At 43.5% G+C, this 14,176-nt stretch overlaps 1 protein-coding gene across 1 annotated transcript in view; it reads left to right on the forward strand.

The window, feature by feature from the left end:
• The window catches only part of smpd3 (sphingomyelin phosphodiesterase 3), a 44,772-nt gene that overhangs the window by 22,351 nt on the left and 8,245 nt on the right, over positions 1-14,176 (forward strand). The window contains exons 3-7 of the mRNA XM_008311652.3: positions 1,530-1,768; positions 1,849-2,255; positions 3,661-3,906; positions 4,458-5,382; positions 13,730-13,817. Coding sequence (XP_008309874.1) covers positions 1,954-2,255; positions 3,661-3,906; positions 4,458-5,382; positions 13,730-13,817 — 1,561 coding nt within the window. The 5' untranslated portion in view covers positions 1,530-1,768; positions 1,849-1,953. The remainder of the gene's footprint in view (positions 1-1,529; positions 1,769-1,848; positions 2,256-3,660; positions 3,907-4,457; positions 5,383-13,729; positions 13,818-14,176) is intronic.

Consider the following 14,176-nt stretch of genomic DNA (forward strand, 5'->3'; position numbering starts at 1 on the left):
CTTTTCTAACACCAGAGACTCGTCTTTGTTCCTGTCAGAAGACAAAAGAGAAGGCAGAGCGGTCTGATGAATGGCTCACTCTGTGGAGTTCTATTAAAATGAGTTCTAGTTCCAAAGATCAGAGCAGTGACCCTGGGCAGAGTTATTAGTCAGTGACGGGTGGTGAACATCAGTACGTTCATTAAAATGGAGCTGCTAATTGTTCACTACAAACTGTCTGTGCACAAAAAGTCAAAAAGTGGAAATGAGGGAAAAGGTGATACTAAATCAACTAATGATACTATACTTACAGTTAATGTTAATGCATTACAACAAACTGAAGGGTGAAATGAACTACTCTGGTCATGGGCCACATGTGAGGGGGTTTGTGGACCAGATGTGGCCCCCGAGCCGGGAGTTTGAGGCCTCTGACTCTCTGTGGAATAAAAGTGGTCAAACTCTGGAAACAGGAAACTGTCAGAGAGACGACAGGTTCTGCTTATGTCACCTGTTTACAGAAAAAGAAAATCAAATGTTGTTTCTCAAATCACTCGGTGGGTTTTTGTGTGGAACAACGAACTACTGGAGGAGGGACTGATGTGAATAACAAAGTCTGGGCTCATTAATAATGAATGGAGACTCTAAAACAGCTCTGCTGCTGGAATTAATTTTCCAAACCTTTGCTGTCAGTTATTATTTTATCCAACGTTTGGTGCAGTGTGCAACAAAAACACACACTAAAAAAAAAAAAAAATTGGTTCATGTCAACGACAGAATGAGAAGCTGATGAAGGCAGGACAAGAAAAGACGTCGGTTCACAGGTAGTTACTGACAAAGAGAGAAAAATGATGGAATTATAGAGAGAATTTAGCAGTTGTTGTACAGATGTCCTGGTTTTTTTTATTATTGATTTACTTTGTTATTGATTTGACCAAGTTCTCATTGACATTTAAGTTTGGTTAAAATGTGAGGTTTGTACTCATTTCAGAATTGTTCATTAATGAGGGTTGTAAATGTTTGACAATAATAATAAATATAATTATAAAAGTGATGAAGTCTTGAAAGGTTTCTTAGCTGAAAGAGTTTAATGTTTAAACATTAATGACATTTTTCTTAATATATTTTAGGTAGTCTTGAAAGGTTAGTTAGCTGAAAGAGCTTAATGTTTAAAACATTGATGACATTTTTCTTAATATATTTTAGGTGTTAAAATCTTTTTAAAATCCAACCAACCTAATATTTCTGACCCATGGCCTTTCCCATATAAATCTGAATTAATTATTAATCAGTCATGTGACCATGCATTATTAGACACATACTGTATGTCTTATGTTTTCTAGTCTTCATGTTATCAGTATAAAACTCTCAGTTTCCTCTCAGACCCCGAGGACAAACCACAGCTGTGACTGTTCGCCGTCACAAACACAACTTCTCTGACATCTAATCTGCGACCTTTGTACTCCTTCATCACTGGCTAATACGTTTCTTCTCCACCTCTCCGTCTTTTTCTCCTCCCCCACTCCACCTCTCAATTATCTCACCTCCTCCAGGTCTCAGAGTGATGCTGATATCTGAGGACGCCTCCCTCCTGGAGTGGTCGTCTCAGCCGTCGCAGCCGTAGAACCTGTCGTCAGGAGTCCAGGCCGTCCATGATGGCAGCAGCAGCAGCAGCAGCAGCACGCTCCCGGTCTCTGCTCCTCCACCGCCGCTGCACACGGCGTGATTACTGAGGAAAAGGAAGTGAGACGGAGACCAGCTCGACCGTGAAGATAAAAATCCTCCAAACCATGTAGTGTAGCTTTCTCCAAAGCGGGGGGAGGGTCTGCCATTGAGTCTGCTTTATTTTATATTGATTTTCCATTTATTCAGACAGATTTTTATCCCGGTTTAAGAAGGTGTGGGAGTAAATGCTGAGTGTGAGGTGAGGAAGAAGCTCCAGAGGAAGAACAAGAAGAAGGCCAGAAGAGAAAAGTCATGGTCCTCCACACCACCCCCTACTCCAGTGCTTGTATGCACTTCCTGGACGGCTTGTCGTGGAGCCTGGTGTTCCCCTGCTACTGGCTCCTGGACCGCCTCCTGGCCTCGTGCGTGGCCACGTCGCTGGAGAAGCGGCAGCGCTCCCAGGATCCCTGCTCCTTCCTGACCCTGTGTGTCCTGATCACCACACCCCTGTACCTGCTCCTCCTCCTCACCTCTCTGCCTTTCGCCCTGCTGGGTTTCCTCATCTGGGCGCCCCTGCAGGCCGTCCGCCAGCCTTATCTTTACACCTACAGCAGGTCAGTGATGACGTCAGTGAGTTTCCTGGACCGTGAATCTTTTATCAGCCTTGAAACTTTGGCAGTTTTTACAGTTTGTCAAATGTCTGTGTGCTGGAAAATATTCACTGCTGGTTTAAGCTGTGTGTGAAGCAGTGCTGTTCATTAGGCAGGACACTCATCTCTATGGTGTCGGCTAAAGCTGCAGCTAACAACTGTTTTACATTTGATAAATTAAAATCTCTGCTCAATTAGACGCAGAAAAGTGTCGAAATTGTCAGAGATAAAAACTGCCGTGATTAACAAACAGACTGTTAGTTCTCCAGGGGTGAAACACATACATCCACCTGCTCTTATTGTTTTATTTTCCAGCAATATACTGAAAAAAAACCATATCAACTAATCATGATTAATTGTGATTAATTATGATGACAATTAGTCATAATTCATCTTGTATCAATCAGCTACCCTGTGGGAATTAAAGAAAAAGATGTTGTTGTTTCACATCCATATTTCTTATTATTAGAACATTCTGCATCAAAAGATTTATTATAAAATAGTAAAAAAAACAAAAAAACAAAATGAATTGAATCTGATATTTTTGCTGAAGAAAAGACCAACGTCTGGCATCAAATGAGCATCAGTTCCACTTGTATGCAGGAGGAAGCATCGTCACATCCTCTTTGAAAGGATGATTGACAGTTTAATCTTCCACGATCCTCATCAAACTGAGGAGTAAAAATATCTCCCTGATTGGAGGAACAAATAACGCTTCAAATTCGGCTCTGCGGGAGAAACCGCCGGTGCCGGTGCATTCAGAGAGGCAGTTTGGAATGACTGATATTGTTCGTACTTGTGCTGCACTGAAGTTGTATGTAATGTTCTGAAAGCCGGTTATTTACATGGTTTGAAGAGTCTTCACCCGCTGGTGTGGCCTCCGGCTGCCAGCCTCCATCAATTTTCAAGCCAGCGTTTGTGGCTCTTCACCAAAACCGCTAACTTTGAAATACTGCATTTGGCTCCGTCTGCAGTGAAAGAGCAGCAGATTCAGGCAACGACTCCCTGGAGAAGCAGGGAGTAAAAGGAGGAGGAGATCATTTTTATTGTCTGTCTTTGTTTCGAGTAATTTCACGTATTAAATAAACAGAAAAAACATAAAATCAAAAATGATTTTATGTTTTAGGAAGTCCACATATACAGCCTGAAGAGCCTTCTGTTTAAATAGGCTATAGTTAGTGTGTCCTAAATGTTGGCGCGTGGCCCGAAAATAGGCCACAAGGATAATGTCGGTGGGTCATAACAATTTTATCTGTCATCTATTTTTTAGTGATTTTCCTCGACTTTGAATTTCCATAAAATTATTAAATATTCAGACTTACCTGCAAACTTTCTAAGACTCAAGGTATTTCCTTCTGACTTTCTGCAGACCTGACAAGCACCAGGCCGAGCAGGGCCAGGCAGGACCTGGGGCAGTCGGAGAATGGAGGCCACAGGGCAGGAGCTTCTGTTTCTGCAGCGCCAATGTTTGTCTCCTGCCCGACTCCCTGGCCAGATTCAACAACCTGTCGGACACTCACAGGAGAGCCCGCGAGGTCGGGAAGAGGATTCGTAACGGCGCCAGCCGCCCTCAAATCAAAATCTACATCGACTCACCCACAAACACTTCCATCAGGTGAGGAGGACTCTCACACCGAGGCCTTTTACCAATCATTTCTCTTCATTTTTATTTAAGATCTTCTAAACTATTGTTTCCCAAAGAGTTTATGAATAATGTTTATTGACTTGTGTCGCGAAGGTTTGTGACTTTTAAAATATGGGTCCCCAGACAAAACTCAGGCCCGCGGGCCAAATCTGGCCCCTAGTGTAATTATATTTGGCCCAAGAGATCATATCAAATGTGTATTGAGAGTTGGCCCTCCATTATAAATCCCCTGTATACTGGCAGGATTTGTAGTATGAGCGACGTATGCATGATATTGTTTACGCAAAACTTATGAAAACAATTCTTTTCACATGAAAAAATTAAACATTACAAACATTACATATCTGGAGAGAAGGGAGAACATGAACAATGGCAGTCAATTTTTCAGTAAATATTCAGTTTGGCCCTCGACTTCGACCCAGTTTTTAATTTTGGCCCAGTGTGAATTTGAGTTGACAGCCCTGTTCTAAACTCCGTGAACGTCTTCGTCTTCTTCTTCTTCTTCCTTCTCCGTTCATCAGTGCGACATCCTTCAGCAGCCTGGCCACAGGTTTCCGTCGCACCTCCTCTCTGGACCAGCGCCCAGAACAAACACACACCACCAACGCCCCCGCAGACGCCGAGTCTGAGGCGGTCACCGAGTGTCCAGTCCACTCCACAGGTGCTGTGGACTGCCCTGTTCATCCAGCCGCTGGAGACCAAGGATGTCCCCTTCACACAGATGGTGCGGACACCGTGGCCGACTGCCAACTCCACCCTGCAGGAGCTAACAACAACTCAGGAGAGTCTACAGACTGCCCCGTCCACTCCCCCGGCTCCACCGACTGCCCCGTCCACGGTGAGGAGAGCCAGACCCAGACCCAGACCCAGACCTCCTCAGACTGCCCGTTTCACAGCTCAGGGGTTCAAATCAGCATTAGTGCTCCGGAGCCTGACCCACAGGGAGAAGAGGCCGAGAGAGGGAACCACCGTGGGGGGGAGCCCGGAGTGGGGGTGGACTCCGGCAGCATGACTGCCTCCAGGGAGTCTCTTTCTCGTTACCACGGAGGAGACACCGGAGCGGGGACCACGTCCAACAACACTCTCACTCACGTTCCCCGCATGTCCATCTTCAAGCGGCCGGGACGGAAACGCCGCCACGGAGATGAGACGTTTGACCACGAGGTCTCTGCCTTTTTCCCTGCCAACTTGGATTTCCTGGCTCTACAGGAAGTGTTTGACCACGGCTCCACCACCAGACTGCGGAGGCAGCTGCATCGTTACTTCCCCTTCGTGCTGAGTGACGTGGGGCGGTACGGCTGGAAGGGCTGCTGCTCCAGGTTCAAGTTCCTCAACAGTGGTCTGATGCTGGCCAGCCGCTACCCTATTCTGGACGCACGGTTTGAGTGCTATCCCAATGGAAGAGGAGAGGACGCACTGGCAGCAAAGGGGGCGCTGTTTGCCAAGGTCAGCTGTTTTACATTAGACTTACTCTGCATTTTCTTGTCGATCTGGCACAAACAACACACTCAGCCATAGATCTTTAAAATAAAATATTAAATATGAGAGCGCCATAGTTTACTGAAGTGTAGAGAGAATAATTACTGAATAGTTTCCAGTGCCCCCCCCCCTCCCTCCCCCCTCCCCAGTATCTCACCACCATCACACCATTTCCCTTCTTTACTAATGAGCTAAAGAATGAGGGCTTCTTATCAAATTGGCTCTGATCTTATCGGTGTTTCTGCAGCAGACGTTGGCTCCTCACAGCCGCGGGCTAATCCTGTCGTCTAAGGCTCCTCTAGATGTATCTTTTGCAGGGTGATAATTAAATCTGTCCTTCAGGTCTGTTCTGTTGAATGAGCTTGTTCTCAACTTGTAAAATGAAGTGTGGGTGTGAAAAACCAGAGGAAGAAAATGAGCTGCTAGTGGTTTTTTTTAAAATCCTTTCTTCTTAAAATATAGTTCTGGGAAATGTCCACAAAGTGTGTCCACAAAGTGTGTAGATTAGTCGGGTTACACACACCTATGACATGACGTTTGTGATGTCATGAAGTCATCGTGGTCCAGGGTGGTTCCAGGCCTAAGGCAGCCCCGTCTGAATGAGGATTCCTGCAGTGAGTGGTTCTTCTTCTCCTCTGAGTCAGTGAAGGCAGCAGCGGTGGGACGTCATGTGACGAGCGTAGACAGTCTGCAGGTTCATTAATCAGCCTCGTGCTGCGAGGATGTGAGTCTGCAGCTGATCCACTTCCTGCCGGGGGGGAACGGCTCCATGGATGTGAATGCTGATGATGGCAATCTGTATGGAGAAGTGTGTGGTCTCAGGTCAAGTCTGTCCTGATGGGAACAAACATGGTACAAGTGTCTGTAGATTTGAGTAGCAGAAAAGTTTTTCTTTTTTCTTTTCAAAATACCGCAAACCAATTTTTTTTTTCTCTATTTGTGCTACAACGGGGCCCTTGCCTTGATTTGGAATTTTATTTCCCTTGTTTAAAGAGATTTAATGATAATAAAATTCAGTTATACCTGTTTTAGATAGATAGATAAAAGTGTCTGTTTAGATCGTATAAGTATTGAATGAACAGACAGAGCAGTTCCTCAGTGACTGCCTTGCTCTGGGTGGGTGAGTGATCCGTGACACAGTCTTGGTCTGCCCAGAGCTGCTCAGTCAGAGTGAATCACTGAACACTGTCACACTCCTGTGAGAAGGTGAAAGAATTGATCTCTGCAGTGTTTGGTGGCTTCCCCAGGTCAGTGTGTGTTCTGTGATGCAGGTACCATGGCATCCTCAACTTTATTTTTGGATATGCATCCAGACAGCTGCTGCTATTTATCGACCGACTGCCGCTGGAGGAGAAGAAATTCAGACTGATGATTGTCGCCGTTGAAATAAATCAGTTTTATTAAGCCATCTATTGACCGCGCTATTAGTGCGAGACGGACGGGGCTGCAGGTTTTTACCCAACTGACCTGTCGGCTAATTGAACATGGCAAGGTTTAAATGAGCGTTGGTAATGTTGTTAAGGACCACTTTGTGTGTCATCCTGTGAACCGTCAGTACGTGAGGAGCGTTCAGACACACGGGTCCTTCTCACCACAGCTAGCTGAATGTGTTCATTGTCATTTTCTTACAAAATGCCCATCATGCTTCGCTGGAGGGGATTCAGGTTGTAGGATGGGGATGGAAATGTCTGCAGCCTGTATAATTTGAATAAGAATAACTGGTCAGTGACCTGGACATTTTTACATTAGCAAAGTTAGTGTCAGCCTTAGAGACTGTCTTTGAGACTTGTCCAACGACCTGTCCAATGTCCGTAATTTATTTTTATTTTGCCACCGACCTTGTGGAGTCCAAAAGATCCCTAAAAAACCCTAAAAAATGTTAACGCAGACAACAGGCTGCAGTACCATGTGTGCCTACAGTACAAACCCTAAAAAATGTTGACGCAGACAACAGGCTGCAGTACCATGTCTTGAACACTCATTCACTACTTAACATTTAGAGAGGCGCTGTTTTACACATAATAAAAGACTCTTAAAGAGAGAGAGGAGACGGCAATATTTTTTTTAGAATGGTTATGATTATATTTGCTTCCCTTGGCCTCCACAAGGGGGCTTCAACCCAACCCCTCCCTCCACCACAGTCTACTAAAATCCCGTGGGAAACACCAGACTTTTCTTGCAGATACTTTGTGTTTCGACATTAAAGGTTCACTTCCCTCCCTGTTGTGTGTCACTGCCTGCAGCCCATTGGCTCTGCACCCACTTTAAAGCCAAACTGCTGCATCAGCAGTGGTCCTTCGTGAACACAGCCCTGAGCAGGAAACGCTCTGGGAATCTAAAGAAAATGCACCAACACATTTCCATGTGGTTGATTAAAGGCATGTGGAGTTCTTTCCATCTATTTCTGTTTATCTGTGGCAGCAGCGTCGACCAGCTCCACGCACATGGTCCGTGTCACGCCGACGTGCTGTACCATGTGTAAATCAAACCGAATCGGCTCCAAAGATATTTCGTATTCTAGAGTTGATCACTCTGTTCTAATAAAGTCATGGATTCTGTCTTGGAAAACAAATTTATTTGGACCCAGAGGCCGGACCATGTAATTAGTCAGCCGTGGTTCTGGGCAGATTCATGTCCCTCTAGGAAATGTGACCCTTTCAGATGATTTACCACCAGTCTGTAAACTGTCAGTGCACAAAACAGAACGTCTGTCTGTCTGTTTGCAGCAAAGGAAATGAAAAGTTTTTTGACTTTTACTTGTCTCTCCACCACCCCAGGAACAGGACTTTTTATTCTACTCAGAGCAGCTGCAGAAATCACCAACAGAGTGCTGCCCCCTGGTGTTGTGGCTCTCTCCGTTATTAGAGCTCACAGCACAGCAAACAAACCTGGTCTAAATCACAATATCCTCAACAGAAATATTGGAGCGAGATATTTTCAAGCGATGAGTTGATGTGACGAAGTCCTCTGGTCAATTTTGGGTGAATTAATCCTGCTGCATGTTTAATCAGTTAAAACAAATGGTAAATTTGATTTAAAATATAAGAATTTGTGTGAAGGATAGAGGGAGACAGAGAGAGACGTTGAAGGAAGTGTTTGAGGTAAGGAAGGCAGAAATAGAATATTAATTAAAAATGTCTCCCTAAAGAGAGAGAGGGAGAGAGTGAGGGAGAGAGAGAGAGAGAGAGAGCGGTGCTGGCTCTGTAATTAAAGCATTTCAGTCTCAACATTTATCCCCTCTTATAATTATTTCAAACTGCTAAGTGCATAGCTGATGTGTGTGGATAAAACAGCAACGCTCTTGATTCCATGACATGTTTACAAAGGAAACTGTACAGAAAAAAAAGAGAACTTCTCCTGTAGATTATTGATATGTTCTGGACCTTCTGCTGTACAACAACAGGTCTATAGAACCACAGTGATACCATCAGCTCCTACATCAGCTACAGCCGTCCATAATCCCAGGTTTAATTGCGTCAGGAAGAAAATTCCCTCTGAAACAGGGAACGACCAAAATTGAGTTCCACCTGTACACTCTGGAACTGATGCTGAGTCAGTGTCGACCGTCATCAAAATTGCGTCAGGAAGAAAATTCCCTCTGAAACAGGGAACGACCAGAATTGAGTTCCACCTGTACACAATGCTGAGTCAGTGTCGACCGTCATCAACCCTATTGTTCCAGACTAGTCCTGGTAACAACCTGAAGCTCTTTCCTGAACGTCCAAAGTCCCACGCTCCTCACTTTGAGAACCCCTGGGTTGAGAGAACACTTTTTTATTGCCTCTGTGGTAAAATCCCGTTAACTAAAACCGACAAAACATGAGATGTAACGATGCCTGTGGTTATAATTGTCTGTAAACCATGACCCAGAATCCACTTCCTTCACAATGATTGGCTGCCTGGTCTCCCCATTAAAGCCATCATCAAACCCCTGTGAGTAACTAAAGCTGAGCCTCGCACGCCCCTCGTCTGACGCTAAAATTGTGGTAATTAGCCGCAGAACTCTTGCAGGTTTCATAATCAGCCTTTTAAAACACTCATTATTTTTGCTCGACTTCCAGCGTGTAACACGGCTCATTTCAGCTCCACTCACTTCTCAGTGGTTGCGGGATGTTGGTTATGCTGCTTTGTGATTGGCTGCTTTTGGAGAAGCTGCATTCTTTCTGATGGACAATAGAAACACAACAGAAGTTGAAGCACAGACAAACTCCTGAAAACTAATGTGGAGAGGAAAGGAAAGGGGAGGAGAGGGGGGTGAGGAGGGGTGAGGAGGGGTGAGGAATAGCAGCAGGAGAAGAAGTAATGAGGCTGGAGGACAGAGGTTGAGACTAAAGAAAAAATAATTGGATGATTAGATGAAGTGGAATTGGCCCCTGAGGACAGATTTGTTAAAACCAAGACATTGAAAGTGACGCAGAAATAAAAAAGTTACACACACTACTTTAATCATGTACACGGTGCACACTGGCAGCTGGAGATGTATCGTTGTACTCTTAATACTTACTATAATAATAATAATAATAATAATAATTTGAACTTCATTGATACCACATTTGTTGTGTTAACAGCACGTCTGCTGTGGGGCTCGAACCCAGGACCTTCTGTGTGTAAGGCAGATGTGTAAGGCAGGTGTGATAAGATAAGAGAGTTCACGTTTTACTAAAACACTAAAATACATTTATGTAATATTTTTGTTCCCTTGGCAGGAATTAAATATTAAGAATATAAAATACCATCAGTGATGTGTTTATGGGTGAACACTGATCTGACTGAACTCTGTTCACTGTGCCAACAACTACAGCCTGCTGTTAAATCAACCTGTAAATGTTTGTTTTCGGGGGAATGGATTAGTAGTATTTGGGGACAAAAGAGCCCCCTACTGGGAGTCTATGGAAATGAAATCGACGAAAGCTGTGACGATTATATAACATTGAATTCAACAGGAAAAAAAAAACTTGTTTGAGTTTATTTGGTACATAATATATTTTAGTGTCTTCAAACCTTAATTAATAATAAAAACCAATCACTGAAGAGTTCCTTTAGTACCAAAAACCATGGAGGTGGTCCGTGGTTAGACCAATGAAATCTCACTGGCAGCTTTTTACTGAATCAACACGATGAGAAAAGAGAGACTGTAACATCAGAGACTGCGCTGAGACCAAACACTCATTCCATTAAGAGCTGCTGATTTAGAGCTTCAGACGTTCAGACCTACAGTCACAGACTGTCTGTACTGGACTCCAGTCTGGACCAGACTGGTTTGAAAGTTGGACTCATTGGGTTAATGCTTTTTCTTGGCTTTCAGAGACTTTTTTTATTATTATTATTTATAATTTTGGACAATGAGCCAAAACACTCATCCAATTTGGCACAGTCCACTCGACTAAATTCAAGCCCACTCCTCATTAAGGCTTTTTTAACATCACTGCACATCTGCAAAATGGCATGTGTTCACTTTTTTTTTTTTGTAGGCAATATTTTTCTTTTATTATAAACCAGCAGCTCCAAAAACAATAAAAAAGAAGACTTAGGTTTTTTTCCAGTTGAAGTGCTTCACCTGTTTAATCCATGTATTGCTGTGGAATGATTAATTAACAGCAACAATTATTTAGGGTTTTTGAAGACATGGGATCAGAGCTGTCGTTGTCACATGTCATCAGTGACAGCATTGACCAACAGCACCAACACCTGAAGCCTGTCAAACACTGGACCAACGTGTGGTCCAGTGTTTGACAGGCTTCACTGAGACCAGACTGCAGGTGCAGCGTGGGCTGCACTGATTCAGAGCCTGACTGAAGACGATCACATCGGCAGCAGCTGCTGGCGTTTCCATCAGGCTGCTTTGTTTTCTGTGTCTTCAGCTTGGCTAATTACAGACGATGCTACGACGCAGCCGTTAAATTCACTTCCTGGATTGAAGGAAGATAAAGTCAGAGCTGAAATGTTAAATCTCTCTCTTTACATTTGGATCCTAGGATGTTTTTACAAACAACAGTGGGCCAGGTGGTGGCGTGCTGTGGTATTTTTGTAGATAGATAAATTATTGTTATAAAAATGGGTGAAATGACCCAGCGAGGGACAGTGAGAGAGACAGTGTCGAGTGGAAAAATGCCACTCAGTTGAGCACCCGTAACTCTATGTTCTAAGTTGCTTACTTGTAATATACTGTATATACGACTGTATATACAGTATATATATATATATATATGTATTTGTCTTAGAACTGTTGATGCTTTTTTTGATTTTTTTTTTTGATTGATTTTTTTTTCTCTCCGTCTTCTCAAATGTTTTACCCAGATTTAACTGCTAGAATATGAAGTCTCTCCATAATTCAGACTGCTGTGATGTTTCCACAGTGCAGTACAACCACACTGAAGGACCAGCTGTCCTCCCATATTGTACAAAGACTAAAAGCTACAGGGCTATTTGTCTGTTTGGCACAGGATTACTCTGAGAAGTAGAAAAAAATAATAAATAAATAAATAAATAAATAAACATTCCAGACGGCAAAGCTTTTAGAAGGGTCAACGTAAAAGCCCTTAATAATTGGATGTTTAAATAGAGCTGGCAGCTGTGTACAGTAGAGTGTGTATAAAAATGATGCAGTTTGGTTTGGAGCTCTAATGAAGTGGAACATTGATTTCTGCCTGGCTCTCTGCTGCATTTTACATTGATTGCTGCCTTAATGGATTTAGACAAAAATCCCTCCTTGATGATGAGGACGGAGCGACGGCTTCTCTTTAAGAGCAGAGCTGTCACAACCTGGTGCACTCCTCCTCCTCCTCCTCCTCTTCTTCCTCCTCCTCCTCCATGTCCTTCTCCTCATTAGTCTGCAGCCACCCACCGTCCTCAGGTTCACTCCGTGTCATGCATCTCTGATTCTTCAGGTCCCTGATTAAATCTTAAAGTTCTGGTCCGGTTTGTCACAGCGTCACCCACACACTGTCTGCTCAGGGATTGGAAGAAAATACTGAAGTACTACTGTACAGTAGTCCTGTAGAGTAGCATCCAACCAAAGTACTGACATAATATATCCATGTTGGTTTACTTCAAAACAAAGTTCAGACTCTAGTACTAGAACAGAGTTGATGGCTTTACTTCAGGTACGTTGGTTTCCACCTGGAAGGGTTGGGATTTAGATTAGAAATGTTCACTGTAGTGTGAATGAGAGAGTGAATGGTTGTCGATCCCAACACTTTACAGCAGACCTGAAACCATCATTTTTGCAAAAAAAGAAAAAATTAAAATTAACAAAAAGACTTCAACTAACTTCCACATATGAAAACATTTAGAGACAGACAAACACGCTAGCCCAGAGTTAGCAAGGGTTAGATAGTTAGTTGAAGGTTGAATTCAGTTTCATTTTTTAATGATTGCTCCTGGATCTCACCTCTGAGTACAGTGGACAGTGGAAGTCCCTGGTTGTTGGACACTGATCACTGACTGCATTTCACCTTTTTCTTTTAGCAACATCACTCACGGTGTGCACTGGAACAAACGCTAATGTCCCTGCTTTATTACAGTCCGCAATTAGATAAGCTGAGACAGAGAGACAGACAGAGAGACAGAGAGACAGACAGTCAGAGAGACAGAGAGAGAGAGACAGACAGACAGACAGAGAGACAGTCAGAGAGACAGACAGAGAGACAGTCAGAGAGACAGACAGAGAGAGAGACTGGGCAGCTTGAGATGTATAAATTAATAATAATTATAAAATATAACAATAATAACTATATTATTCAGAATTTAAATATGAAAACATTTAGAGAGATACAAACACGATGTTGTCTGTTATGGTGTTTATAATGTTTATTATTAATGTTTGCTAACATTTAGCTGCATGACCTACTTTAAGTTGTCTTCAGGCTATTAATATTATTAATTAATAATTGATTATTTACTGTTTCCCTTGAGGATTTCCAATCAGGACACATGCAGAAGGCAAAATGATGACGTGGAAATGCTTCTAACAATGGGTTACTAACTGACTAGCTACGAGCTATAAAAAAAAAAAGTTTACAGTTTAACCCTGTAGGTGTCAGTAAAAACATTATGCAGGCTGATCATGAAGTTTCAATCAATTATTTGCCCATTCAGGAAGTGAAGTGAACTGTAATTGCGTGACGTATCAGACCTTTGTATGTTCTGACTGTGACACATATTATTTTACCGCTGCTGTAATGTCTGCGCTCCTCCACAGGGGTCGCTCACCTCACCTTTTCTGATCACACACTGGTAAAGTGGCCTTTGATGTGGCCTTTCTGAATGCCGCCCAGTGACATTAAGTCATGTCTCTCTCTGCTTCCCCCTGCAGGTTCACGTGGGCACCTCCCATCAGGAGCAAAGGGTTGTGGGATACCTCACGTGTACGCACCTCCACGCCATAGAAGGTACAGTGACTTGTTCTGATGTTGTTGTTGTGCTCCCCACAGCAGCTGCCAGTTAGCATCCACCATGTGTGTGTGTGTGTGTGTGTGTGTGCACGTGTGTCCAGATGAAGCCGGCCTAGATGAATGGGCGCATCAAAACCCCAGCTAGCATCCTCTGCTGTTCCCATGGCGACTGCTTCAAGCTGTTTAAGACGTCACAGACCTATTTTTAGCCTCTAGTCGATGCCTCCCTCATTTTTTACCAACGACACGTCTCCCCCCTTTTTCTTCCACTATTTCAAGCCGCCCCTACATTTCTGCAGGCTCTAAAAATAGCCCTGTGAGGCTGCTGCTAAAAATACAATAAACATTAAAACTCTGGGGATTGTGGA

Source organism: Cynoglossus semilaevis, chromosome 6 (genome assembly GCF_000523025.1).
Source record: "Cynoglossus semilaevis isolate Cse_v1.0 chromosome 6, Cse_v1.0, whole genome shotgun sequence".
In the NCBI taxonomy this organism is placed as follows: Eukaryota; Metazoa; Chordata; class Actinopteri; order Pleuronectiformes; family Cynoglossidae; genus Cynoglossus; species Cynoglossus semilaevis.